The sequence below is a fragment of the Schistocerca nitens genome, chromosome 1 (assembly GCF_023898315.1).
Source record: "Schistocerca nitens isolate TAMUIC-IGC-003100 chromosome 1, iqSchNite1.1, whole genome shotgun sequence".
Taxonomy (NCBI): Eukaryota; Metazoa; Arthropoda; class Insecta; order Orthoptera; family Acrididae; genus Schistocerca; species Schistocerca nitens.
The window spans coordinates 39309660-39333895 of NC_064614.1; the positions used below are offsets into that span (position 1 = coordinate 39309660).

The window sequence follows — 24236 nt, forward strand, 5'->3', positions numbered from 1 at the left end:
AGCTTGAATTTTGTGTGTATATTTGTGTTTGTTTGTGTGTCTATCGACCTGCCAGCGCTTTTGTTTGGTAAGTCTCATCATCTTTCTCTCTCTCTCTCTCTCTCTCTCTCTCTCTCTCTCTCTCTCTATATATATATATATATATATATATATATATATATATATATATATATATAATAGAGGGAAACATTCCACGTAGGAAAAATATATCTAAAAACAAAGATGATGTGACTTACCAAATGAAAGTGCTGGCAGGTCGACAGACACACAAACGAACACAAACATACACACAAAATTCTAGCTTTCACAACAAACAGTTGCTTCATCAGGAAAGAGGGAAGGAGAGAGAAAGACGAAAGGAAGTGGGTTTTAAGGGAGAGGGTAAGGAGTCATTCCTATCCCGGGAGCGGAAAGACTTACCTTAGGGGGAAAAAACAAAGATGATGTGACTTGCCATACGAAAGTGCTGGCGGGTCGATAGACACAAAAACAAACACAATCATACACACAAAATTCTAGCTTTCGCAACCAACGGTTGCTTCATCAGGAAAGAGGGAAGGAGAGGGAAAGACGAAAGGATGTGGGTTTTAAGGGAGAGGGTAAGGAGTCATTCCAATCCCGGGAGCGGAAAGACTTACCTTAGGGGGAAAAAAGGACAGGTATACACTCGCACACACAGGGATTGGGATGACTCCTTACCCTAAAACCCACATCCTTTCGTCTTTCCCTCTCCTTCCCCTCTTTCCTGATGAGGCAACAGCTTGTTGCGAAAGCTTGAATTTTGTGTGTGTGTTTGTGTGTCTATCGACCTGCCAGCGCTTTCGTTCGATAAGTCACACCATATATATATATATATATATATATATATAAAGATGATGTGACTTACCGAACGAAAGTGCTGGCAGGTCGAATGGTTGCCTCGTCAGGAAAGAGGGAAGGAGAGGGAAAGACGAAAGGATTTGGGTTTTAAGGGAGAGGGTAAGGAGTCATTCCAATCCCGGGAGCGGAAAGACTTACCTTAGGGGGAAAAAAGGGCGGGTATACAGTCGCGCGCGCACACACACACACACACACACACACACACATATCCATCCACACATATACAGTCACAAGCAGTCTGTGTGTATGTTTGTATGTCTATTGACGTGCCAGTGCTTTTGTTTGGTAAGTCAAATTATTTTCCATCCTCCGTCACAGCGGGACCCACCTCCTCTTCCTCAAAATCACACTCTCCAAACCTTCCAGGTAATTCTGACTTCCAGCCTTGCCTCTCAATCCTTCTTAAAAAACCTTAATCCTACTCCCAACACCACCACTGCTGAAGCCCAGGCTATCCTTGATCTGAAGGCTGACCGGTCCATCATCATTCTTCCGACGGACAAGGGTTCCACGACCACGGTACTTGATTGTCGGGAGTATGTGGCTGAGGGACTGCGTAAGCTTTCAGACAACACCACATACAAAGTTTGCCAAGGTAATCCCATTCCTGATGTCCAGGCGGAGCTTCAAGGAATCCTCAGAACCTTAGGCCCCCTACAAAATCTTTCACCTGACTCCATCAACCTCCTGACCCCACCGACACCCCGACCTTCTTCCTAAAATTCACAAACACAATCAACCCGGCCGCCCCATTGTAGCTGGTTACCAAGCCCCCACAGAACGTATCTCTGCCTACGTAGATCAACACCTTCAACCAATTACATGCAGTCTCCCATCCTTCATAAAAGACACCAACCACTTTCTCGAACGCCTGGAATCCTTACCCAATCCGTTACCCCCACAAACCATCCTTGTTACCATTGATGCCACTTCCTTATACACAAATATTCCGTAAGTCCAGGGCCTCGCTGTGATGGAGCACTTCCTTTCATGCCGATCACCTGCCACCCTACCTAAAACCTCTTTCCTCATTACCTTAGCCAGCTTCATCCTGACCCACAACTCCTTCACTTTTGAAGACCAGACATACCAACAATTAAAGGGAACAGCCATGGGTACCAGGATGGCCCCTTCGTACGCCAACCTATTCATGGGTCGCTTAGAGGAAGCCTTCTTGGTTACCCAGGCCTGCCAACCCAAAGTTTGGTACAGGTTTATTGATGACATCTTCATGATCTGGACTCACAGTGAAGAAGAACTCCAGAATTTCCTCTCCAACCTCAACTCCTTTGGTTCCATCAGATTCACCTGGTCCTACTCCAAATCCCATGCCACTTTCCTTGATGTTGACCTCCTCCTGTCCAATGGCCAGCTTCACACGTCCGTCCACATCAAACCCACCAACAAGCAACAGTACCTCCATTATGACAGCTGCCACCCATTCCACATCAAATGGTCCCTTTCCTACAGCCTAGGTCTTCGTGGCAAACGAATCTGCTCCAGTCCGGAATCCCCGAACCATTACACCAACAACCTGACAACAGCTTTCGCATCGCGCAGCTACCCTCCCGGCCTGGTACAGAAGCAAATAACCAGAGCCACTTCCTCATCCTCTCAAATCCAGAACCTCCCACAGAAGAACCACAAAAGTGCCCCACTTCTTGACAGGATACTTTCCGGGACTGGGTCAGACTCTGAATGTGGCTCTCCAGCAGGGATACGACTTCCTCAAATCCTGCCCTGAAATGAGATCCATCCTTCACGAAATCCTCCCCACTCCACCAAGAGTGTCTTTCCGCCGTCCACCTAACCTTCGTAACCTGTTAGTTCATCCCTATGAAATCCCCAAACCACCTTCCCTACCCTCAGGCTCCTACCCTTGTAACCGCCCCCGGTGTAAAACCTGCCCCATGCACCCTGCCACCACCACCTACTCCAGTCCTGTAACCCGGAAGGTGTACACGATCAAAGGCAGAGCCACGTGTGAAAGCACCCACGTGATCTACCAACTGACCTGCCTACACTGTGACGCATTCTGTGTGGGAATGACCAGCAACAAACTGTCCATTCGCATGAATGGCCACAGGCAGACAGTGTTTAAAAGAAGTTGCATGGCGCGAGATTCGATCTGGCGACCTTCGGATTACGAACCCGAGCGCTTACCGCTGCGCCACGACGCTGTAGAAAATTAATAAGCGTAGAGAGTATTTCACGGCAACGGTTTCTTTTAACTGTCGATTTTCTCGACAACGGCTGAGAAGTGCATCTTGGTGCTTTGCCACATTACACCTCTGGCCATGAGTTTTTATGATGCACAGTATGAATCGAATCTGAATTTCACAATTGGCGGCCTCCCCTTGTTAGTATAGTCGACGAACATCTTGACACTGCAGAGTTGTTTTATTGTGATCTCTCACTGTGAAGATTGGGTCTTTTCTATTATTAGTTGTTGTTCTTTTGGAGATTGTATTACTGTTTCATTTTGGTGAGCCCAATAAATTGCTTTTGGACTTGTGTTTTCCACATTTCTATTCTGTTAGCGCAGATACTTCAATGGTGAAGAGTTGGTTTAAGAATTTCCCACACTTCCTCAGTTGTTGTCCACTATGACAGACAGTACTCCAGGTATTGATGAACCCTCAGCGCGAGGCATAGTGCTGTTAGAAAGTATGCAACAAACGAACGAGCACATTTTTTCTTACTTCTGTGGGCCCAGAAGTTTATCACCTTCTGCAACAGTTGCATCCCGAAGCAGAACGTCATGTTCTCTCCTATGAGGCATTGACTTCTAGCCTATTGGATGATTCTGATTCTCAAGTCCACGTGGCGGTGGCATCTCACAAGTTGTTCTGTTGTCAGAAGCTTCCCACGCAGTCTTACAGGGAATGGATTGCTACGCTGCAGGGTCTCTCCCGTGACTGTTGTTTTTTCTGTGGCAATCCCCACTGCAAGCAGCCTTATGGTTCAGCATTCATTCACGATATGATACTTGTCCATGCCCCAGATGATACCTTATGGACTGATCTTCTAAAGCTGAAAGTTCCCTCTTTAGACACCTGTTTATCCATTATCCATGCTCATGAGCAGTCCTTTCGCTCTGCTTCCATGCTGCAGTCCCCAGTGTAGGTCTTCTTCACATCACTGCAGCCGCTGCAGAAGCGCTGGGGGCCCCTCCTTGGGCCGCGCCTTCCCTCCAAGACCAGGGTGCCAGTCCCCACCTGTGGCAACAGCAACGGCAGCCGCAGCGGCAGCAGCAACAACGGTTGCCCTCCTGTAGTCAATGTTTTGTCACACATCAGAGGCAAGAGTGCCACTCGTGTCAGGTGTGTGTGTGTGTGTGTGTGTGTGTGTGTGTGTGTGTGTGTGTGTGTGACCTGTTTGGCTGCGGAAAGCAGGGTCACAGAGCAGAGGCCTGTCAGTTGTCATCGTTGATGCTTTGGATGCCTCCGACTCCGTGGTGGATGAGACGGACCTGCTGCCGCCAATTTCCTTCTTGCAGTCAGTTTTTCCACACCCGACTGCAGCGATCACTCTGACTGTGCGGTTGGATGGCACTCCTCTCCCTTTTCGAGTGGATACAGGATCCTCCTTCGCCATCATCAAAGGGGATTCCCACTGTCAATTGGGTTCACTGCCATTTCGTCTGTTCCATGCTTCCCAAAAGAGCTACAGCAATGACATCATCCGACTACAGGGGAGGTTCTTGGCTCGGGTCCAGAACCTTACTCACGATGTCATGGCCCCGGTTTTGGTCCTCATCGCCCCCAAGGCTGCCAACTTATTGGGAATGGATCTTTTTTTTTCTCACTGGGCCTCCAGATAATACATGATTCGGGCCTGGCTGTCCAGTCGTTGTCAGCAGACAATTAATTGAAGCAGTTTCTGGATGACTTCTCAGACGTGTTCTGTGCGACATCACTAGGGTTCTCCGGGTTCGAAGCCCATATCGAACTCCTCCCCTCGGCGGTCCCGAAGTTCCACAAGGTTCGCTCAGTACCGTTCACCCTCTGTGACAAACTTCGCGTTTGTGGGGATTTTAAGGCCACTTTCAACTCTTAGTCTGTTACTGACTCCTATCCCATACCCAAGGTTGTTGACATCCTGTCCAGGTTGGCTGGCGGCAAGATGTTTGCCAAAATTGACCTGCGGGATACATACCTCCAGTTGCCTTTGGACGATTCGTCAAAAATGATCTAGGCAAGCAACACCTCGTTTCAGCTCTTCTGTTACAACCATCTCCTGTTCGGGGTCACCAGTGCTCCGGTCATCTTCCAGTGCTATTTGGAAACATTGACAAGAGACATTCCGGGGACAGCTAATTGGAGACTGTATTATTGTTTTGTTTTGGTGAGTCCAATAAATTGTTTTTAGACTTGTTTTTTCCATATTTCTATTCTGCTAGCACAGATACTTCAGGCTATCACCTGTATTTGTCACACTTACGGCACAGATAGTTTGAGAATGGACGCAGGTGTCCGAAACTAGACACCATCAAGAACTAAAAAATAGGTACTTCACAATACAACTTATGATGAAGCTACAACCATTTATTTCAATTATAGGACAAGTTGCAGACCTATTTTTCACCTACAGCATGCTATAAGTTCATAAAAATGTGCTTTCATAGAGCGCCTTTTTAGTATTTCACAAATATTGTTAAATATAGACCTCTACAAGTGTAAGAAGCAGTGCATAGGCCAATTCAGGAATACACAGAATTCAGTAACCATTGACATATCTGGATGTAGCCACCACCCCTTATCTCTCATTCGTCTGATATCCAAGATAACTACACTGTTTTCATTCGAATTTTAGTATCGGGACAGTTAAGTAGTGTTCTTGCTATGTGACCTTGGGCAGCTGTCTTGAGGTGTAGCGTTGGTAGAGAAACTGGCATGTCGCATGAAACACCTTAAGTGTCGTTTCACCTATGAGTTATGCTGCCAAGGCGACTTCCAGGGTGCCGATGAAGGGGGACCACATTCACCTCAGAATTAGTGACAGGTTGCAATCTGTTTGCATCTCCTGAAGAGCAGCAAGAATGTGAGGACTGGCCTTCTGGCCTCATCCACTCACCCTACGAGTGGACAAGTGGCTGCTCCTTCGCCATGGTCTGAGCATGCACATGGGGGAGGGAGTTAGCTATTATCAGGAGCTCCAATGTTAGATATGTTATAGATCCCCTAGGGGAAATAGGATTCAAGGTCAGAGCTGGAAAGATGTCCAGTGCACCCTCAGAATGCCTGCTGGAGGGCCTAATTTGAGACATGCAGGTGGCCCTGTCTGCTGCTATCGAAAATGCAGCGTGCTATTATCTGCAATTTGTGACTCATGCCAGCACCAAGGACATTTGTTGTTTGGGCACTGGGGCTATACTCAGTTCCTACAGGCAGCTGTTGGAAGTGGTGAATGTTGCTGGCCTGGCTTGCTGGCTGAAAGTAGAGCTTAAGATTTACCATATTGTACCCGGGACTGATAGGAGTCTTTTGGGTTTGAGCTGAGTGAATGGTCTCAACCAGAGGTACCCTCAATTCCATCACAGTCTTGGCAGCAGATTTCTGGATGCATGTTATGGGGTGTAGAATTGTAAGGTCAGGGGTGCTCTACAAAGAGGGAGCACCTACATGCTTAGCAGACTACCTGTGGAGTGCAGATGAAGGATTTTAGGCTAGGCATTAGTTTGAGGTTCTGTGATGAATGCTGGCCAGTCAACATGCTGAGCAAAAATCAGATCACAAACATAGTAAAGACCCTTCAAATATCAAGATGTTAACAGTAAATTGACAAATCATTCACAACAAAGTACCAGAATTCACCGCCCTTCTGTAAAGATACCCCGCTCAAATTACTCTTGGAACCATGAGTTGGATGAAGCATCAAGTAGAAAGCTCTGGAATATTTAACGAGGCATGTAACATAAATTGAAAAGACAGGTTAGAATCACAGGAAGGGGAGAGATCACTGGAATCAATAAAAACATTATGTCTATGGAGATCAAAATTGAGCCCGACTGTGACGTTTCTTGGATGTGAATAACCAGCCTACTTGAACTCAAATTAATCATCACACTTTTTACTGGCCACTTGATACCTCTCTAATGATTGTACAATAAATACGAGAAAGTCTATGCTCACTGGTGCAGAAGAACCCTGTCCATGCAATTGTGGAGGTGACTTTGACCTACCAAGTATAGACTAGGGTGTTCATGGATTCACTGCAGATAGTATTGACAGACAGTCTTGCGAAATGGTTCCAAACACTATAACTAAAAAATGACTTGAGCACGTAGTTCAACAACACACCTGTAATGAAAATACATGGAGTTACATGCATCTGATGACAGCCTGCCTGGGGTATTGCAGGCTGGCCACGGAAGCCGCACCTGCTGGTTGAATGGGCCCCACGGGACTGCACTATGCCCCCTCTTTTCTTTGCTGGTTTTATCCTGAAGGCTGCACGGAAATGAGTCTTGTCAGCCAGTGCAATTTGAGCAGTGAAATAGGCATAATGAGTGTAACAGTGAAGTTTGAGAACGCAACAGCAGCAAGAGTGAATTATTCACTTCCACAACGAGTGTTTATTTACGACTTCTATGTGCAGACAAAGTCCGCTTGTACTGTTCGGAGATTATTTGCACAGAAGTTTCCAGGTATTCAAGTTCCGAGTCGTGATGCAGTTCACAAATTAGTGAATAAATTTTGTGAAACGGGAAGTGTTCAAGACAAGAAGCGTAAATGGCGATGTACAGTGCTCACAGAAGCTCATTTAAATGACATTGCATACCACCTGGAAAATTCCCCTAAGAAGTCTCTTAGTCATCTTTCGCAGAAACACAAATATTGTGCATCTCTGTACAAAGAGGTGTTAAACTGCTTGGGCTAAGAGCCTATAAAGTGTCAGTAGTACAAGAACTTCAACCTGGTGATTCTGCGCACAGGGTTAAGTTTTGCCAATTTATTTTAAGACAACTGCATGACAGTGAAATGGATCCTTACCTCATTCTGTTTTCAGAAGAGGCTTGGTTCCATTTATACAAGTATGTTAATTCCCAAAACTGCCGACATTGGAGCACAGACAGAACTGTTGTGCTTCATGTGGAACCCCTTCATGATAAAAAAAAATAGAGTTGTGGTGTGCAGTTAGTGGTGACAGAACAATAGGACAAATTTTTTTAAATGACACAGTTACAAGTGAAAGTTATGTGCAAAACATTTTGCGTGCATTATTTAATGAAATGCATGACAGACAAAGAAGCTCTGCCTTTTTTCAACAAGATTCGGCAAGGGCTCATACGGCAAATGTTTCTTTTCATGCAATTCACAATTTGTGTGATGAAAGAGTGATTAGTAGCAATATCTGTTCCACTAGACATTCTGATTTAACTATGTGCGATTTTTATTCGTGGGGTGCAGTGAAGGACAAAGTATACACAACAAATCCTCACACAATAGAGGAACTCAAACATTGATTGATTGAGAGAATTACATTAATAATAATTTCTTGAGTAGATGTCAGAAATGCTTGAAAAATAATTGCAGGCCATTCCAGCATCTCCTTGCATGACATGGGTGAGTACAAAATTTATTTGCTTGTATTTTAAATGTAGTCATGTCGTACCGCAGCAGTACATGGGCGACACTGCATCTGATTGCCGGGCAATAGAGCTCTCACTGCCCGGCATCTACTGCGCCACACAGCCAGTCTTCAGATAAATGGAACACCCTGTATTTTAGACCTGTTATCTACAAATGGGTCTGACTTTATCGACAGTGTCAGTATAGACAGGGGTTAATAAACACAATGTCATAAATCTATCAAGAAGTTTTGTTGCTGGAAAGAGTAGATAACCAGTTGTTAGTGTCCTACTTCGACAATGAATGGATGTTGTTTAGTTGCAACATGATGGGTGTAGCAGAATTATGAGAAAAGTTTCAACCGTTGAAAATCGCACTCTAGAGAAGAATATGCCAGCTAAGTGGATTACGGGCAGAAAATACCAATCACGGTTTAATAACAAATACTGAAAATCCTGACAAAACAGTGATTGATGCATATTCTATGAAAAAGAGTACAAAAATGTCAAGAGGCAAAATTTCCATCAGATATAATTACATCATCATCTTTACCAAGACTTTTCTTTCTTCCAGAGGCACAAAATCACAGGTTATATCATAGCACCCACCATCTGGTTAACGAATATTACCTAACTGTAATTATAGCTCAATGAGTTCTGTATCTTTGTTGAAACTACTAAGGCATTATATGTTATCATTGGATTTTTGTACAGATACCTGAAACTGTAAAATAGTACACAAATAAAGAGAAAAGGAGAGCTGCAGGCAGTATCAAATCTTTCAAACAAAGTTCTGAATTCCTTTCTTATGACTGCTACAAGCAATAATGTATTCTTGGTCTCCTTAATTCTTCCCTTTGTAGCCTAAGCTAGTAAGTTCTACTGTCCAATTACTTATGAACTTCCTGGATTGAATTTTTTTTCTGAGTCATCTCCAAAATATTACTTCTTGACAAACTGAACATATGAGATCACAGCATCTCCTGGAGATTTTCACTGATTTGAAAAATTGTATCTGTAGTTCCATCTTCCGATCTGACATTACTGCTGCAAACTGAAGCTCACAATTATGCAAACTTTTCCTGTTCCAGTACCAAATCAGTTTGCTGTATCAGGACGAGCTGTAATGTTTCCACTATTATATAACAATTTAGTAGCACTCCCTGCATTGGCAAAAATGACCAGCATCACTCCTTAAATTATATGAAAATTGGAGGTGTAGAAGAAAAGAACAGAGACCACACAGTCATATAAATTGATAGGCCTAGATGGGCAATGAATCCACCTTCTTCAGTGCAGATGCACAAGTACATCTGATCTCCTGTGGGAATCTCAGAAGAGTGAATATGGAGGAAATGGATGGGGTCTGTCTATAGGGGGCGAGCGATAGGAATGTGGACCGGACGTGAGGTGAGCCGAGATCGTAGGTGCAGTTGCGATAACACTGTGTCCCGGATGGCAAAGTGGTTACCACACCTGCCTAGTAAGCAGATCACGGGGGCAAATCCTGGTCAGGTACACATTTTCATTTGTCACCACCGATTCTGAATAATGTCCCAATGCAGCTGACAGAAGTGATCCCTCCCCTTTATTTTCCTTTCCTTTCTTCCCCTCTCCACCTTCAATTTACATATAATGTATAACATCTGTGGATTCTGCATGGTGTCTTGTTTTTTGGACACGTCTGAAAGAATAGACATCACACATTCATATAAAACATAATGCTTTAATTGGCTGTACTGAAACATTCCACATTAAAATAATGTGGGGATTGCTTGCATTAATTTACTTACCTGACAATCTGTGGCAGATAAAACATCAGTTCATCTTAACAATAAGATTGCGTGAATTATACAGTTAGGAATAATTGTTTACTTAAACGAAAAATATGATTTACAAATATGAATTTGCAAACTGCACTTTTAAAGAATAATTTTAGTTAATCTTTAAGAGCAATTCAAAGGTAAAACTATCAGTATAGTGACAACAAACATAACAGATATGCACCAATATTCTACAACAGGTAAGTTACTGCTTCAAATATTTGTTTTCTGTCCATTTGGGCTGTGAAGAGTACTGTGTACTAAAAACTATTGTTGTTGTTGTTGTTGTGGTCTTCAGTCCTGAGACTGGTTTGATGCAGCTCTCCATGCTACTCTATCTGTGCAAGCTTCTTCATCTCCCAGTACCTACTGCAACCTACATCCTTCTGAATCTGCTTAGTGTATTGATCTCTTGGTCTCCCTCTACGATTTTTACCCTCCACGCTGCTCTTCAATGCTAAATTTGTGATCCCTTGATGCCTCAAAACATGTCCTACCAACCGATCCCTTCTTCTAGTCAAGTTGTGCCACAAACTTCTCTTTTCCCCAATCCTATTCAATACCTCCTCATTAGTTACGTGATCTACCCACCTTATCTTCAGCATTCTTCTGTAGCACCACATTTCGAAAGCTTCTATTCTCTTCATGTCCAAACTGGTTATCGTCCATGTGTCACTTCCATACATGGCTACACTCCATACAAATACTTTTAGAAACGACTTCCTGACAATTAAATCTATACTAGATGTCTAAAAACTATTACGTACAGTTTAAACTGTACCATGAAATATTATTTTTTATTTTATTATTCTTTCTTTAACTACTTATGTGGAGCATAGGGCTGCAACAAAGGATCACCATCTTGTTCTGTCCTGTGTTAGTATTTTCACTTCTTCTCAACCTATTCCTTGCTGTTGACCTTCTGCTTCAACTGATCTTCTCCACATCATTCTGAGGTGGCTTCATGTCCATCGTTCCTGCAGGATCCAATAAAGTGCTTCTTTCACAACATGTTTAATTGGTCTCCTCGGTGTATGTTCTAACCATCGCCACTTCCTGTTTCTCTGGTTAGTTCTTCCTCAGAGTGTTTCGTTAGAGGTGACATTCGGCCACAATATCCCTAGGATATTCCTCAGACATCTGTCATTGAATGTCTGCAGTTTATGGATTAGCTGCTTTGTCACTTTCCATGTTTCACATCCATATAGAAGCACAGAATTTACATTACTTTCAGATGTGCACAATTTGCTCCTTAATGTTATTTCCCTTGATCTCCAGATACAATGGAGAGTTGTAAAGGTGTCTTTGGCTTCGGTGATGCAGCTGTTACTGTCGTCTGTTGCACCACCATATGGTGTAATCATGCTTCCAAGGTATCAAAACTTATCCACCCTTTAGATTACCTGGCTCCTACTAATCTTAAGCTCTGCGGTGTTGTTATCATTTTCTTTTGTTTTTTGTGCATTAGTTTTCAAACTGACTTTCTAATGAAACATATGACACATTATGAAACATAATCATACTTTAATTTTTTAAATAGTATTTAGTTGTTAAAAAAATAAAAATCATCTAATAAATTGCTACACTGACACAGTTTTACATTCGCTTTCATAATTACCACAAAAACAAACAGAATGTGCCAACAGTCTTTAATTTTAACTGTTGGTCATAATCACTAGGCTGCAAAAGGCAATGTTACAACGAAATGAGAGGTGTGCCCTAAATTACACCATGGTGAGGTTTAATGAAACCAACTAGGGTGTATCTCAATGTCCAATTCAAATACTGATGACTTGCAACAATTAGTTCTGATATGATATCAACCTTTATGGAGTTTATAAAACATGCACGAGCAACATAGGTGTCTATAACTGAAGACTGTAAAAGTCTACAGGAAGGTTTTATCCAGCAGTGTATGTTAAATGACTGCTGATACACAAGAGTGCATACAAGATAAACCAGTCACTATATTACACATGAAAATCTATCTGTCATTTGAGGGAGGATTTTTAATAACAAACAAAACTATTTAATAGGCACTGCACTCATCCAACCAATTATTACCTGATACTGAGAGTAAGTACTCATTTAAACCAAAGCTCATCCTTCTGTCACCAAATAAAAATTTTTTAAAACTGAAAGAACATTAAAAGCATTACAAACTGGGAAGTACTTGTGCTGGAGGAGGAAGCCATGTGTTAGAGATTACAGCCAACATGCAAGTGTGTAAGCAAAATGTATAAATATTTTGTGAGATTTTGCAGTCATTTTTAATGCACTCAAAAACTGATGTTAATCTTGACCATTGTGTTTATTAATTTTACACTGTCTTACGTGTTTTGGCCTTTGTCAAGTAAGGATACAAAATATCTGGACTGTTGAACAAGATACTTCATACCTATGTTAGACAAATTCAATTTTGTTTTTCCTAAGAATGTGTTGTAAATATTTTGAACCTTTGAGAATGGTGCGAAGCAGAAACACATTAGGCAGTATAAAATTTGTAGATACGGTGGTCATGATTACTATAAGTTTTTGAGTGAAAACTTCATGTCTGTTTCATGGCTAACGCTGGATGGAGACCGTCCGTGGTCTTGTGGGCTTTATGTATCGCAGCTTAGTTACACACATCCAGCCACATGTTTTCCTATTAATACGTCACTTTATGGCTCAATAGCATAGTAATGGAATGCAAAGTAGTGACACACTGCTATATGGTCACCTCTCCCCAGGTCTTGCTTGCCACTTCACGAGCTATTTCATTTCAATGAATTCTCAAATGTCCAAGTACCCACCACAAATCCATAATCTTCACTTGCTGCTGAAAACGGTAATGGTGTCATCGGTTTTTTGGACTGTTTTGTTTAACAAGTAAAGGTACTGTATGGAATGAATATGAATTGGAGTATATGACGAATTTCATGTTTTAATTATGTTTCAGCTGCTCTAGTGTCACACAATATTTAGCATCAAGAGTTCTATTCTCATTTGGAAGATAATGAAGGGGAAAATAAGTATGTGACTTAAAATTTTCCACTAAATTTAAAAATGCCTGGGGTGTCTGCAATAACCAAGTAGGAGATTTATTTCAGTTCAGATGTAGAACCTAAATGCTTTCATATGATGAGCTCAAAATATGGTAGTGCAAGTACTGGGATGGAAACTGTACCTCTCTCCATTCTTAACTTACAGAATGACTGCACAACCTAACTTATTTCCCAAGAATTAAATCGTCGTGGACTACAAAATCATTTAATAATATTTGAATCCTCTAATTAACAACAACAGTCACTTCAAACATACTTTTATGGGAGTAGGAGACCTTAACAGCTGTAGTAAAAGAGGATAGTATGTTAGCAGGGAGAAAGAGAAAGAAAGAGATAAATGCCTTTTCTGTAAAAATATGAGCAGACTGTGACTCAGAATGCTCTGCAATTCATTTTTTAATTATTTTCCACAGAGCCCATTAAGAAGGATAACCTTCAAGGATGTGGAGTGAGTCAAATGACTGGTGCCTACTCCAGCTAAATGTAACCTAGAAAATTATTAGGAAAACAGCTTCCTTGAAAATATTGCTACTTCCTCAGCTACATGAATTAGTTGCTGTTTACCTTCTACCTTCTATTGATTGCTTAATATTTACATAATTACATTTGTAGTTTTCAAACTAAATAGTTAACTACATTTGTAACAACAAAAGTTTCCTTACAGTATACTACTACCTGTCATGCGTCTTTACGATGAAGACTGCTACAACGAACTTTATGTCCTTGAATTTAAGCATTCTGATCTTTTGTAGAATAAGTGGATAATGTGGTATTTTTTAATCTCCTTTTGAATTGGTGTGGATTTCTAGTTTATTTCTTTTTATTTTTATGCTCGATGGGAGCATATTCCACATATTTGCACCATAGTACCTATCTCCACTCTAAACTCCAGACGAGGAGGAAAAGTCTATATGGAAATTATTTTTATGTCTATTGTTGTATCAATCATAGTTTGGCTGAAACTGATTTTTATAGTCAACAACAAAAACCATTTAGAACTAAAGGTATTGGAAAGTGACTGTAAGAATTCAAGATCATGAAAAAGGCCCCTACAAGATGTATTGACTATCTACTTTACAAAATATTAAAATATTCTTATTGCTTAGTTCCGTTGTAATTGATTTATTTAGGTAAATTGTCTCTGAAAATAATTTCATAACGCAACAGTGAATGAAAACACGTTAATGAGCCAACACTCTTGTCTTTAAGTCAACAAAATGGGAAACGACACATTTAAAACACGAGTTCTCGTTCTCTCTCTCTCTCTCTCTCTCTCAGATTAAAATTTAAACTGTTTGCTGTGAACCAGTTGAAGTTTTGAGCAGCTAACAGCTTGAGCTGTGTTTGTTAAGGTTGATGTGGACCCTTGTATGCTTGCGTCGGCAGCAAAAATTGCCATTTTCGAAATGTCCTTTAACACTAGGACTGCCGAGTGGTCAATCTGACCACTTTTTATATTTTAACATGTTATTTTTCGGTCAATTTCTAATCTATGCTGTCGTGAGTTAATGACTTTTCTTAAATGTTTATGTAGATCACATAAACAGTCCAATATTTATTTTATCTTCACTAGTTTTCTTTGAATGACCACTTATACTTAAATCCGCCGAGTGGTCACTTTGACCACATTACATGTATATTTGAAAACAGATTATTTAAAGATTGTTGTGCGTCGATTTATTCTTAGCACTCGTCAACAATGTACTAAATATGTTGGTTACTGAAGTTTATTCGCATTGTTTGAATTTAAAAGCTCAACAATGCAATATGTCATTTATTGTTTGCTACTGGGTTTCGCATAAACAAGACTGATTATTTGAGTATTGGTCTCAGAGCAGTAGACATGGCTCAGATGTCACAGCGATACAAACTATGGCTACGGCCACTTTTGTATGAATCGGATGCTGAAAATGGTCCTGAAGTTGAGGACCTTGTCGAAGATTCTACAGATGAAGATTACCAACCTGTCGCTAATGTGGAGAGTGACAGTTCCGAGACTGAAGATGAAGGTAATTTACATTCACTTATATTATTATTATTATCATTGTTACTATATGAATAATGATCACTATTATAATAGAGTTGACACTTCTACTGCTACGTCTGTTACTACTATTTTATTGTGTGGTATGTTATCTTTATAATGAGTTGTAGCTTTCTAATTGTCTCTTTCCTCACGCAGCTACTGAACCAGGACCAAGCAGTAATATAAACAATGCTAGAGAAGGACCTACCCTGGGTAAAAAAAGAACTGCACCTCCTGTAAGTGGACCAATACAGAATCGACGTAGAAGAGGAGAACGAAGTGAGGGTTCACTTCCAGAACCTGGCTCAAAACTCCTGGGGAAGGACGGGATCACGGAGTGGACTGTAGCAGACTTCGGTGTTACTACTCCAGGTAGGATAGGTCAACAGAATACATTGAAAGAAACACAGGAACCTACTCTACACGCAAAGCGGCACGTGTCAAATGATAATGTTTCGAGTGCGTGGCGCCTTTTAGTTGATCGATCAATGTTGAAACACATAAAGAAATGCAAGAAGCAGAGGCACAACGGCTTCTTGGAAATGATTCCTGGAGTTTGCATTTAGAAGAATTACATGTATTTGTTGCTTTATTATACGTTCGTGGTGCACTAGGTGCCAGATGTATTGAAGTAGATGAGTTGTAGTCGAAAAAGTGGGGGGCCCCATTTTTCACTGACACAATGAGCAGAAACAGGTTTCGAGAAATTTTGAAATATCTGCGTTCTGATGAAAAAATACATGGTCGGAACGTTTGAAAAGCGACAAATTTGCACTTATATCAACTACTTGGAACCATTTTATAGAAAAATGTCAGTTGAATTACATACCTGGATCAAATGTCACTGTGGACGAAAAACTATTCCCCAGGTGTCCGTATTTGCAATATATGCGAATAAGCCTGATAAATTCGGAATCAAATTCTGGCTTCTAGCGGATGTAGAAACAAAATATCTTTGTAATGGGTTCCCTCATGTAGGAAAGAACAAACAGAGGGCACCTAATAAGAAACTTCCAGAACAAGTAGTAATGAAGTTGGTAGCTCCATATCGCAATAAGGGGCGAAATGTGACTACTGATAATTTTTTCACTACGGTCACACTTGGGGAGACTGGAAAAAGAGAAAACTAGTCTTGTCGGCACTATCAACCGTGCAAGAAAAGAAATTCCGAACACTATAAAAAAAAATGAAAACTCCTCTTTATACGTATGTTCTCTTGTAAAGGGAAGGTGGTACTCTGACTGTTTACCAAGGGAAAAAGAACAAAAATGTTCTTCTGTATAGCACCATGCACACAGATGTTGAAACACAAAATAATTCGAAACATCTTCCTGAAACAGTGAGCTTCTACAATAGCACAAAATTTGTTGTAGATGTCTTGGACCAGATGACGAGGAAATATTTTGTCTGCTCTGGTACTCCAACAGCTGTTACGATGAATCAGAGCCATCTCAACAGTAATGGGATACTTAACAAATCACAGTTTGGATTTCAAAAAGACTGCTCTTCTGAAAGAGCAATATACAATTTCTGCCTACATAATGGAGTCTTCAAACAGTAAAATGTCACCAACAGGAATTTTCTGTGACTTATCCAAAGCATTTGATTGTGTGAACCAAGAATTATGTTACAGAAATTACAATTCTACGTTATAAATGGAACAGCATATGAGTGGTTTAAGTCATGTCTACAGAACAGGAAGCAAAAAGGTTTAAGTGATTGAAGGGGAAGTTTCCCCACTTCATCTAACTGGGGTGAAATTACATTAGGTGTTGCACAGGGTTCGAACATGGGTCCCCTTCCGTTCTTGATATATGTGAATGACCGTCCTTCTTATCTGAAATAAGGAGCTAAACTGGCACTGTCTGCTGATGACACAAGCATCATTATTAATCCAGTAAAAGAAACTCCAATAGAATATGATACAAATAATGTGTTTGGAAAAGTTATTATTTGGTTTTTTGCAAATGGGCTTGCTCTGAACTTTGAAAGAAAAAAACAGTACATCCAATTTTCTACTGCAAGGAGTACAGTTACTTTAATAAATATAACACAACAACAGAAGTCAGTAGCCAGGGTACGCATCTGTTTAAAAGGTTAGGAATTCTTACAGCAGCCCTACAGTATTTTCATTCAGTAATGAAGTTTGTTCTCAACAACATGGTAGAGCATATTAAGTTTTTGGGTGTACATATAGATGAGGATCTTAAGTGGGAAATTCATATTTTGGATCTCTAAAGCGACTAGGTTCAGAAACTTTTACAATCAGAATGACTGCTAATTTTGAGGCCACAGAAATGAGCAAACTAACATACTTTGCATATGTTCACACTCTGATGCTATATGGAATAATATTTTGGGGTAACTCAACACTTTGGCAAAAAGTATTCATTGCTAAAAAAAAAAAGTGGTTAGACTAATGTGTGGGGCTCATAGTCACACATCTTGTACGCATCTGTTTAAAAGGTTAGGAATTCTTACAGTAGCCTTACATTATTTTCATTCAGTGATGAAATTTGTTCTCAACAACATGGACCAGTTTAAATACAGCAGTGACACGATTATAACACCAGAAAAAAGAAACACGCTGTCCTCTAATTAACGTATCTTTGGCACAGAAAGGGGCAAAATATGAGGCTGTAAAACTTTTTGATAAATTACCAGATGAAATAAAATGTCTGACAGACAGCAGTAATAGTTTAAAAAATAAACTGAAATCATTTCTCCTCGACAACTCCTTCTATACAATAGATGAATTCTGGAATGGGAATAAATAAATCAATAGGTATAATATGAGGTGCATTCAAGTTCTAAGGCCTCCGATTTTTTTCTAATTAACTACTCACCCGAAATCGATGAAACTGGCGTTACTTCTCGACGTAGTCGCCCTGCAGACGTACACATTTTTCACAACGCTGACGCCATGATTCCATGGCAGCGGCGAAGGCTTCTTTAGGAGTCTGTTTTGACCACTGGAAAATCGCTGAGGCAATAGCAGCACAGCTGGTGAATGTGCGGCCACGGAGAGTGTCTTTCATTGTTGGAAAAAGCCAAAAGTCACTAGGAGCCAGGTCAGGTGAGTAGGGAGCATGAGGAATCACTTCAAAGTTGTTATCACGAAGAAACTGTTGCGTAATGTTAGCTCGATGTGCGGGTTCGTTGTCTTGGTGAAACAGCACACGCGCAGCCCTTCCCGGACGTTTTTGTTGCAGTGCAGGAAGGAATTTATTCTTCAAAACATTTTCGTAGGATGCACCTGTTACCGTAGTGCCCTTTGGAACGCAATGGGTAAGGATTATGCCCTCGCTGTCCCAGAACATGGACATCATCATTTTTTCAGCACTGGCGGTTACCCAAAATTTTTTTGGTGGCGGTGAATCTGTGTGCTTCCATTGAGCTGACTGGCGCTTTGTTTCTGGATTGAAAAATGGCATCCACGTCTCATCCATTGTCACAACCGACGAAAAGAAAGTCCCATTCATGCTGTCATTGCGCGTCAACATTGCTTGGCAACATGCCACACGGGCAGCCGTGTGGTCGTCCGTCAGCATTCGTGGCACCCACCTGGATGACACATTTCGCATTTTCAGGTCGTCATGCAGGATTGTGTGCACAGAACCCACAGAAATGCCAACTCTGGAGACGATCTGTTCAACAGTCATTCGGCGATCCCCCAAAACAATTCTCTCCACTTTCTCGATCATGTCGTCAGACCGGCTTGTGCGAGCCCGAGGTTGTTTCGGTTTGTTGTCACACGATGTTCTGTCTTCATTAAACTGTCGCACCGACGAACGCACTTTCACACATCCATAACTCCATCACCACATGTCTCCTTCAATTGTCGATGAATTTCAATTGGTTTCACACCACGCAAATTCAGAAAACGAATTATTGCACGCTGTTCAAGTAAGGAAAACGTCGCCATTTTAAGTATTTAAAACAGTTCTCATTCTCGCCGCTGGCGGTAAAATTCCATCTGCCGTACGGTGCTGCCATCTCTGGGACGTATTGACAATGAACGCAGCCTCATTTTAAAACAATGCGCATGTTTCTATCTCTTTCCAGTCCGGAGAAAAAAAATTGGAGGCCTTAGAACTTCAATGCACGTCGTACATGCATTTTGGGCCACTTAAGGGAATGGGGTACGTAATAAAAAATTTAAGCTTAAAAAAAAAACCTTGATTCATGCGTGCATTTCTTATGCTCTAGACACGTTCCACATCATAATGGCTACCCTGAGATTGATCAATGGAACACGTAACTAAATAACTAATTAACTAATCAATCGATTTCAATTTTATCTCATCATCATCATCCATTTTTTTAAAATTGTGTCAGCATTTGTGTAGGATTACAAATATGGCATCTAGTAATACCCTACACAAAGCTGGTAACTTGCTATCAACATCAAAACCTGGTCCAACAAAATATGGCTGAATTTTAATTTTTTGCACCACAGTTTTGATGTTGTGTGGTTTTTTTTTTTTTTTTTTAAATGTCTTGATTGTAACCAAACACATCATTTGAAAAATGACTATCATTGTAACTGGTTGTGTAAATGATTTATCTTATCATGTTCTGTTTGTTCAGTATGAGTTTCTTTAGAGGAGCTTCGGATGCTTACTGAACATATTAAAAAGAACACAGGACACAGAGCACTCCTAACAAAGACAAATTCAATGCAGAAGTGAGCTATTGCTCAACTATTCCATTGCTCAAACATAAAGACTTTCACTAACAAGATGTCAAAATATTACAATGATAAAACTAATGTAGATACAAAGGGTGACAGATACTGGTTTATATGTGAGCTGACTAACCCTAGATTTGCAAGTTGATCCTGGAAAAGATTCTGGCTTAAATTTTTGCAACCATGACATAACTGTTTCTCCATGTATCAAAAGTTGATTCCCGTACTTTTCTTCATGCTGTTTTGCCAGTCTTGTCAGCTCTCCCTCCAAGCGAATTAATTCCTGTGGATTTAAGAAAAGAATAAGAATGACTACTTAGAATTTGTACATGTAGGTGCAATATCTTTAACTGAAGAATCACTACTTTCTCAAATAGCTAGACTTCCATGGTCTCTGGAAAGAATAAGAAAAGTTTTAGTTATAATTAGTCAAATGACAAATTTGACAAGTGATCATTAAAAATGATAACAACAACAATCTGCTGGGAACAAATGTTGCTATGCCTTTATAGCAACAACATGAAACAACATAGAAAGCCTTTAAAACACAAATGTTTCAACATTTATAATTTACTTTGATGTGGGTTTTGAAAATATATGTTGCAAAAAGTTGCTATTCATGCTTTGCTTGTGTTTTGCTCTTTGTAAGTACTATACAATTCCAAGTAGTAAAGCTTCTTCAAAGACATCAAACCAGATTCTGTAACTGAGTCTGTTCTAACTGGATTGTCACCCACCCATCACCAAAATAATGTATTTAGTTAGCCCATCATATGACCATAATTCCCTTTACCAATAGTTCTCCCATAATTCATATCAACATTTGCTGACAAAAAACTGAAATTACTTTTACATCACAGATCTCGCCACTTATAGTTAAGTGTTTGTTTATTACTTGGCAAAGCGAGTAAGAGACCAGACAGTAGCATGAACGAACTTGGGGACATAATTAGGTAGAAAAGAATGAACGAAGAAAAGAAGGTTAGGGTTTAGTGTCCCATCGACATTGAAGTAGTTACAGATGGATCACAAGCTCAGACTCTTTCAAGGATGGTGAAGGAAACTGCCTGTGCACTTCCAAAGGAACCACACTGGCATTTGCCTGAAACGATTTTCGAAAATCATGGAAAATCTAAAATTAGGATGGATGAATTTGAACCATTGTCTCCCAAATGTGTTTATGCCAACCATGGTGCCTCCTTGCTCGGTCCAGCTAGGTACATCGAAGCCCCATTGTACCGTGAATATTAGGAATCTGGTAAAACATCAAATCTCTGACATCAATGGGGCTGGAAAATGATCCTGCAAGAATGGGACCAATGATGACCGACGAGAATCGTTCAGTGTGACAGAAGTGCAACCTTTCTGCAAATTGCTGCATATTTCAATGATAGGCGATCAACCAGTGTTAGGGTGCGAACTATTCAACAAAAAATCATTGATACGGGCTTTTGGAGCCAGAGGCCCTCTCATGTACCATTGATGACTGCACAACACAAAGCTTTACACCTCGCCTAGGCCCGTCAACAGACATTGGACTGTTGATGACTGGAAATGTGTTGCCTAGTCAGACGAGTCTCATTTCAAACTGTATTGAAAGGATGAACGTGTACAGGTATGGAAACAACCTCATGAATCCACAGACACTGCAGGTCAGCAGGGGAATGTTATGCTGGTGCAGGCTATGTATTGGCGTGGGGCATGTGCAGTTGGACTGATATGGGACCCCTGACACATCTAGATATGACTCTGATATATGACACGTATGTAAGCATCCTGTCTTATCACCTGCATCCATTCACGTTCATTGTGCATTCCAATGGACTTGGGTAATACCAGCATGACAATGTGACACCACACACGTCCAGAATTGCTACAGAATGGCTCCAGCAACACTCTTCTGAGTTTAAACACTTCTGTTGGCCACCAACCACCCCAGACATAAACATTATTGAACAAATCTGGGATGCCTTGCAATATGCTGTTCAGACGAGATCTCCACCCCCTCGTACTCTTACGGATTTATGGACAGTCCTGCAAGATTTATGGTGTCAGTACCCTCCAGCACTACTTCAGACATTAGTCAAGTCCATGTCACGTCGTGTTGCGCCACTCCTGCATGCTCGCGCGAGCCCTGCATGATATTAGGCAGGTGTACCAGTTTCTTTGGCTCTTCAGTGTATTACAGATGAGCAAGTTGATGGTGCGTCAATTATGGCATGAAGATATAATATTGAAATGATTGTAACTGAAGTATTTACCCCAAAAATAGTTGGTTCATTGGGGGTTTAAGGGAATAAAAAACAAGGTCATCAGTTCCTCGATCCAGGGTTAGTTCATCCGGAATTAGTGATATCCACAAAGTACAGGGTCTGAAGATTAAAGTATCTAAGACCAGTAAGACTGAGGCATTGAAGGTAATACTGATGCTAGAGCTGAAAAAGAATTTACAGGGAAGTTATAGAAAGGGCTGTTATGTAAGTCAGAACAGATGAGGGGTCTTTCAGGTCTCATTCAATGGAATAAAAACTCCATGCAGCATTCGATCCTTGACAAAGGACAAAGACAGTTACACAGCAAACAATGTCTACAAGTTGGCAGATTCAGTACACTAAAAGTGAGAAGGCTAAAATGTAATGGACATCACTCAGACCGTCAATAATAAAAACAAAAAGAGGGAAATCAGTAGAGTATCAGGCGGGTGTCCCCCGTGGCTCCGCAAGTGACAGGAGTCATCCCACCCACAGCCACCACACCCCTGTTCCAGCGCAGTTAAGACTTAAAGTGCAGTCACTATTTAACAGAAAGCTACTTCCTTAATAGAAAATAGAGTGTGGCGGAAAAGGAAACGAACTGCATCGAAAAGCAATTAAAACAGAGTAAGAAAGGGATGAAAGAGCGAGGTGGTCATGGACGTAGGCTTGAGAGCCACCAGAACCAGAAAGCAGCAGGAGACGTCCCAACCCCAACCAATCTGCCCCTACTTCGAGTGTTCTTTAAACCCCTATATCTGAAAATAAAAACCACTCTCATGGAGAAAACTGAAAATTAACTCAACTGTCTGTGAATCATAAATCAGTATTGGAGGCAAAGAATTCAGAAGGCCATGTTTAGCATGGAGGGCCAAAAGAAAGGGGATTCTACCAGGATATGAGTTACTGTCTATAAGGCTCCATAATTACAATATGGCTGCGGCTCATTACATAAAATAAAATAATGGGTAGCCTGATATGATCAATGCAGATGTGATATATGATGGTGGATTCCTTCTAGGAGATACGCAAGGAAGAGCGCCATCCAACAGTAGTCTTCTTGATAGTGCAGAGTTTATTAGAGGGGGCAGTGGCCAACCAGACATCATTCCATCTCCAAGTGAGTGAAGGTCTTATTTGCACCCACACATCCACAACGGGGACCAGCAATACGAATAGAGGAAGAGTAATCACTCTTCTGGCCAAACAGTCGGCCAGTTCATTCCCTAGGTTACCCACATGATTTGGGCCAGAGAAGGACAACTGAGCAATCAGTATGATTAAGTTCAGGAAGAAGGTTATCAGTAGTAGAGACGGCAGGATGATAAGAGTACCACCGGTCAATAACCGGGAGCATTGAGTCATTAAGTATTAAAATGGGATCAAGAGAGGCCCATTTAATAAAGTGTAGAGCTTTGTTAACAGCTATCAGCTCTTCTGGCAATGAATGGTATTCCCAATCAGCAGAGATTGTAAAAGCATATCTAAGTTTTAGAGTCATCAGCGTAAAAGACGGTAGCACCTTGAAACTCCTGAAGAACTGAATGTAACAAAGCTCGGTCAAGGAGCAAAAAAAAAATCGGTCCCAATTTGTGGCTTGCGCAGCAACCATGGGGGGCTACACAAGAAAATGCAGGCAGTATATCCAGGGAGGAGAAAGCAGAGAGCATGGCAGAGGGCTATCAGGTGCATTTCAGCTGGTAATCACACAGAGAGTGCGCTTCATACCTCTTGTATGCAAAAAAAAAAAAAAGGGATACATTGGATGATCAGGGAACTGTCAACAAGTGATTGCATAGGAAACCTAGAGTTAGTATTGTCAGAGCTGAAGAGATACTGTCTATGGGACTAGTGAGGAAGGCGCTAGTGGCCAGACGAACTACACAATTATGGGCTGGGTCTAGCCATTTCAAAGCTGAAGGCACTCCCAGTCATAAACCTGACAA

The 24236-nt window shown here is 41.1% G+C and overlaps 1 protein-coding gene across 1 annotated transcript in view; it reads right to left on the reverse strand.

The window, feature by feature from the left end:
* The window catches only part of LOC126234495 (uncharacterized), a 120679-nt gene that overhangs the window by 32827 nt on the left and 63616 nt on the right, over positions 1-24236 (reverse strand). Inside the window, exon 5 of the mRNA XM_049943191.1 lies at positions 20169-20321. Coding sequence (XP_049799148.1) covers positions 20169-20321 — 153 coding nt within the window. The remainder of the gene's footprint in view (positions 1-20168; positions 20322-24236) is intronic.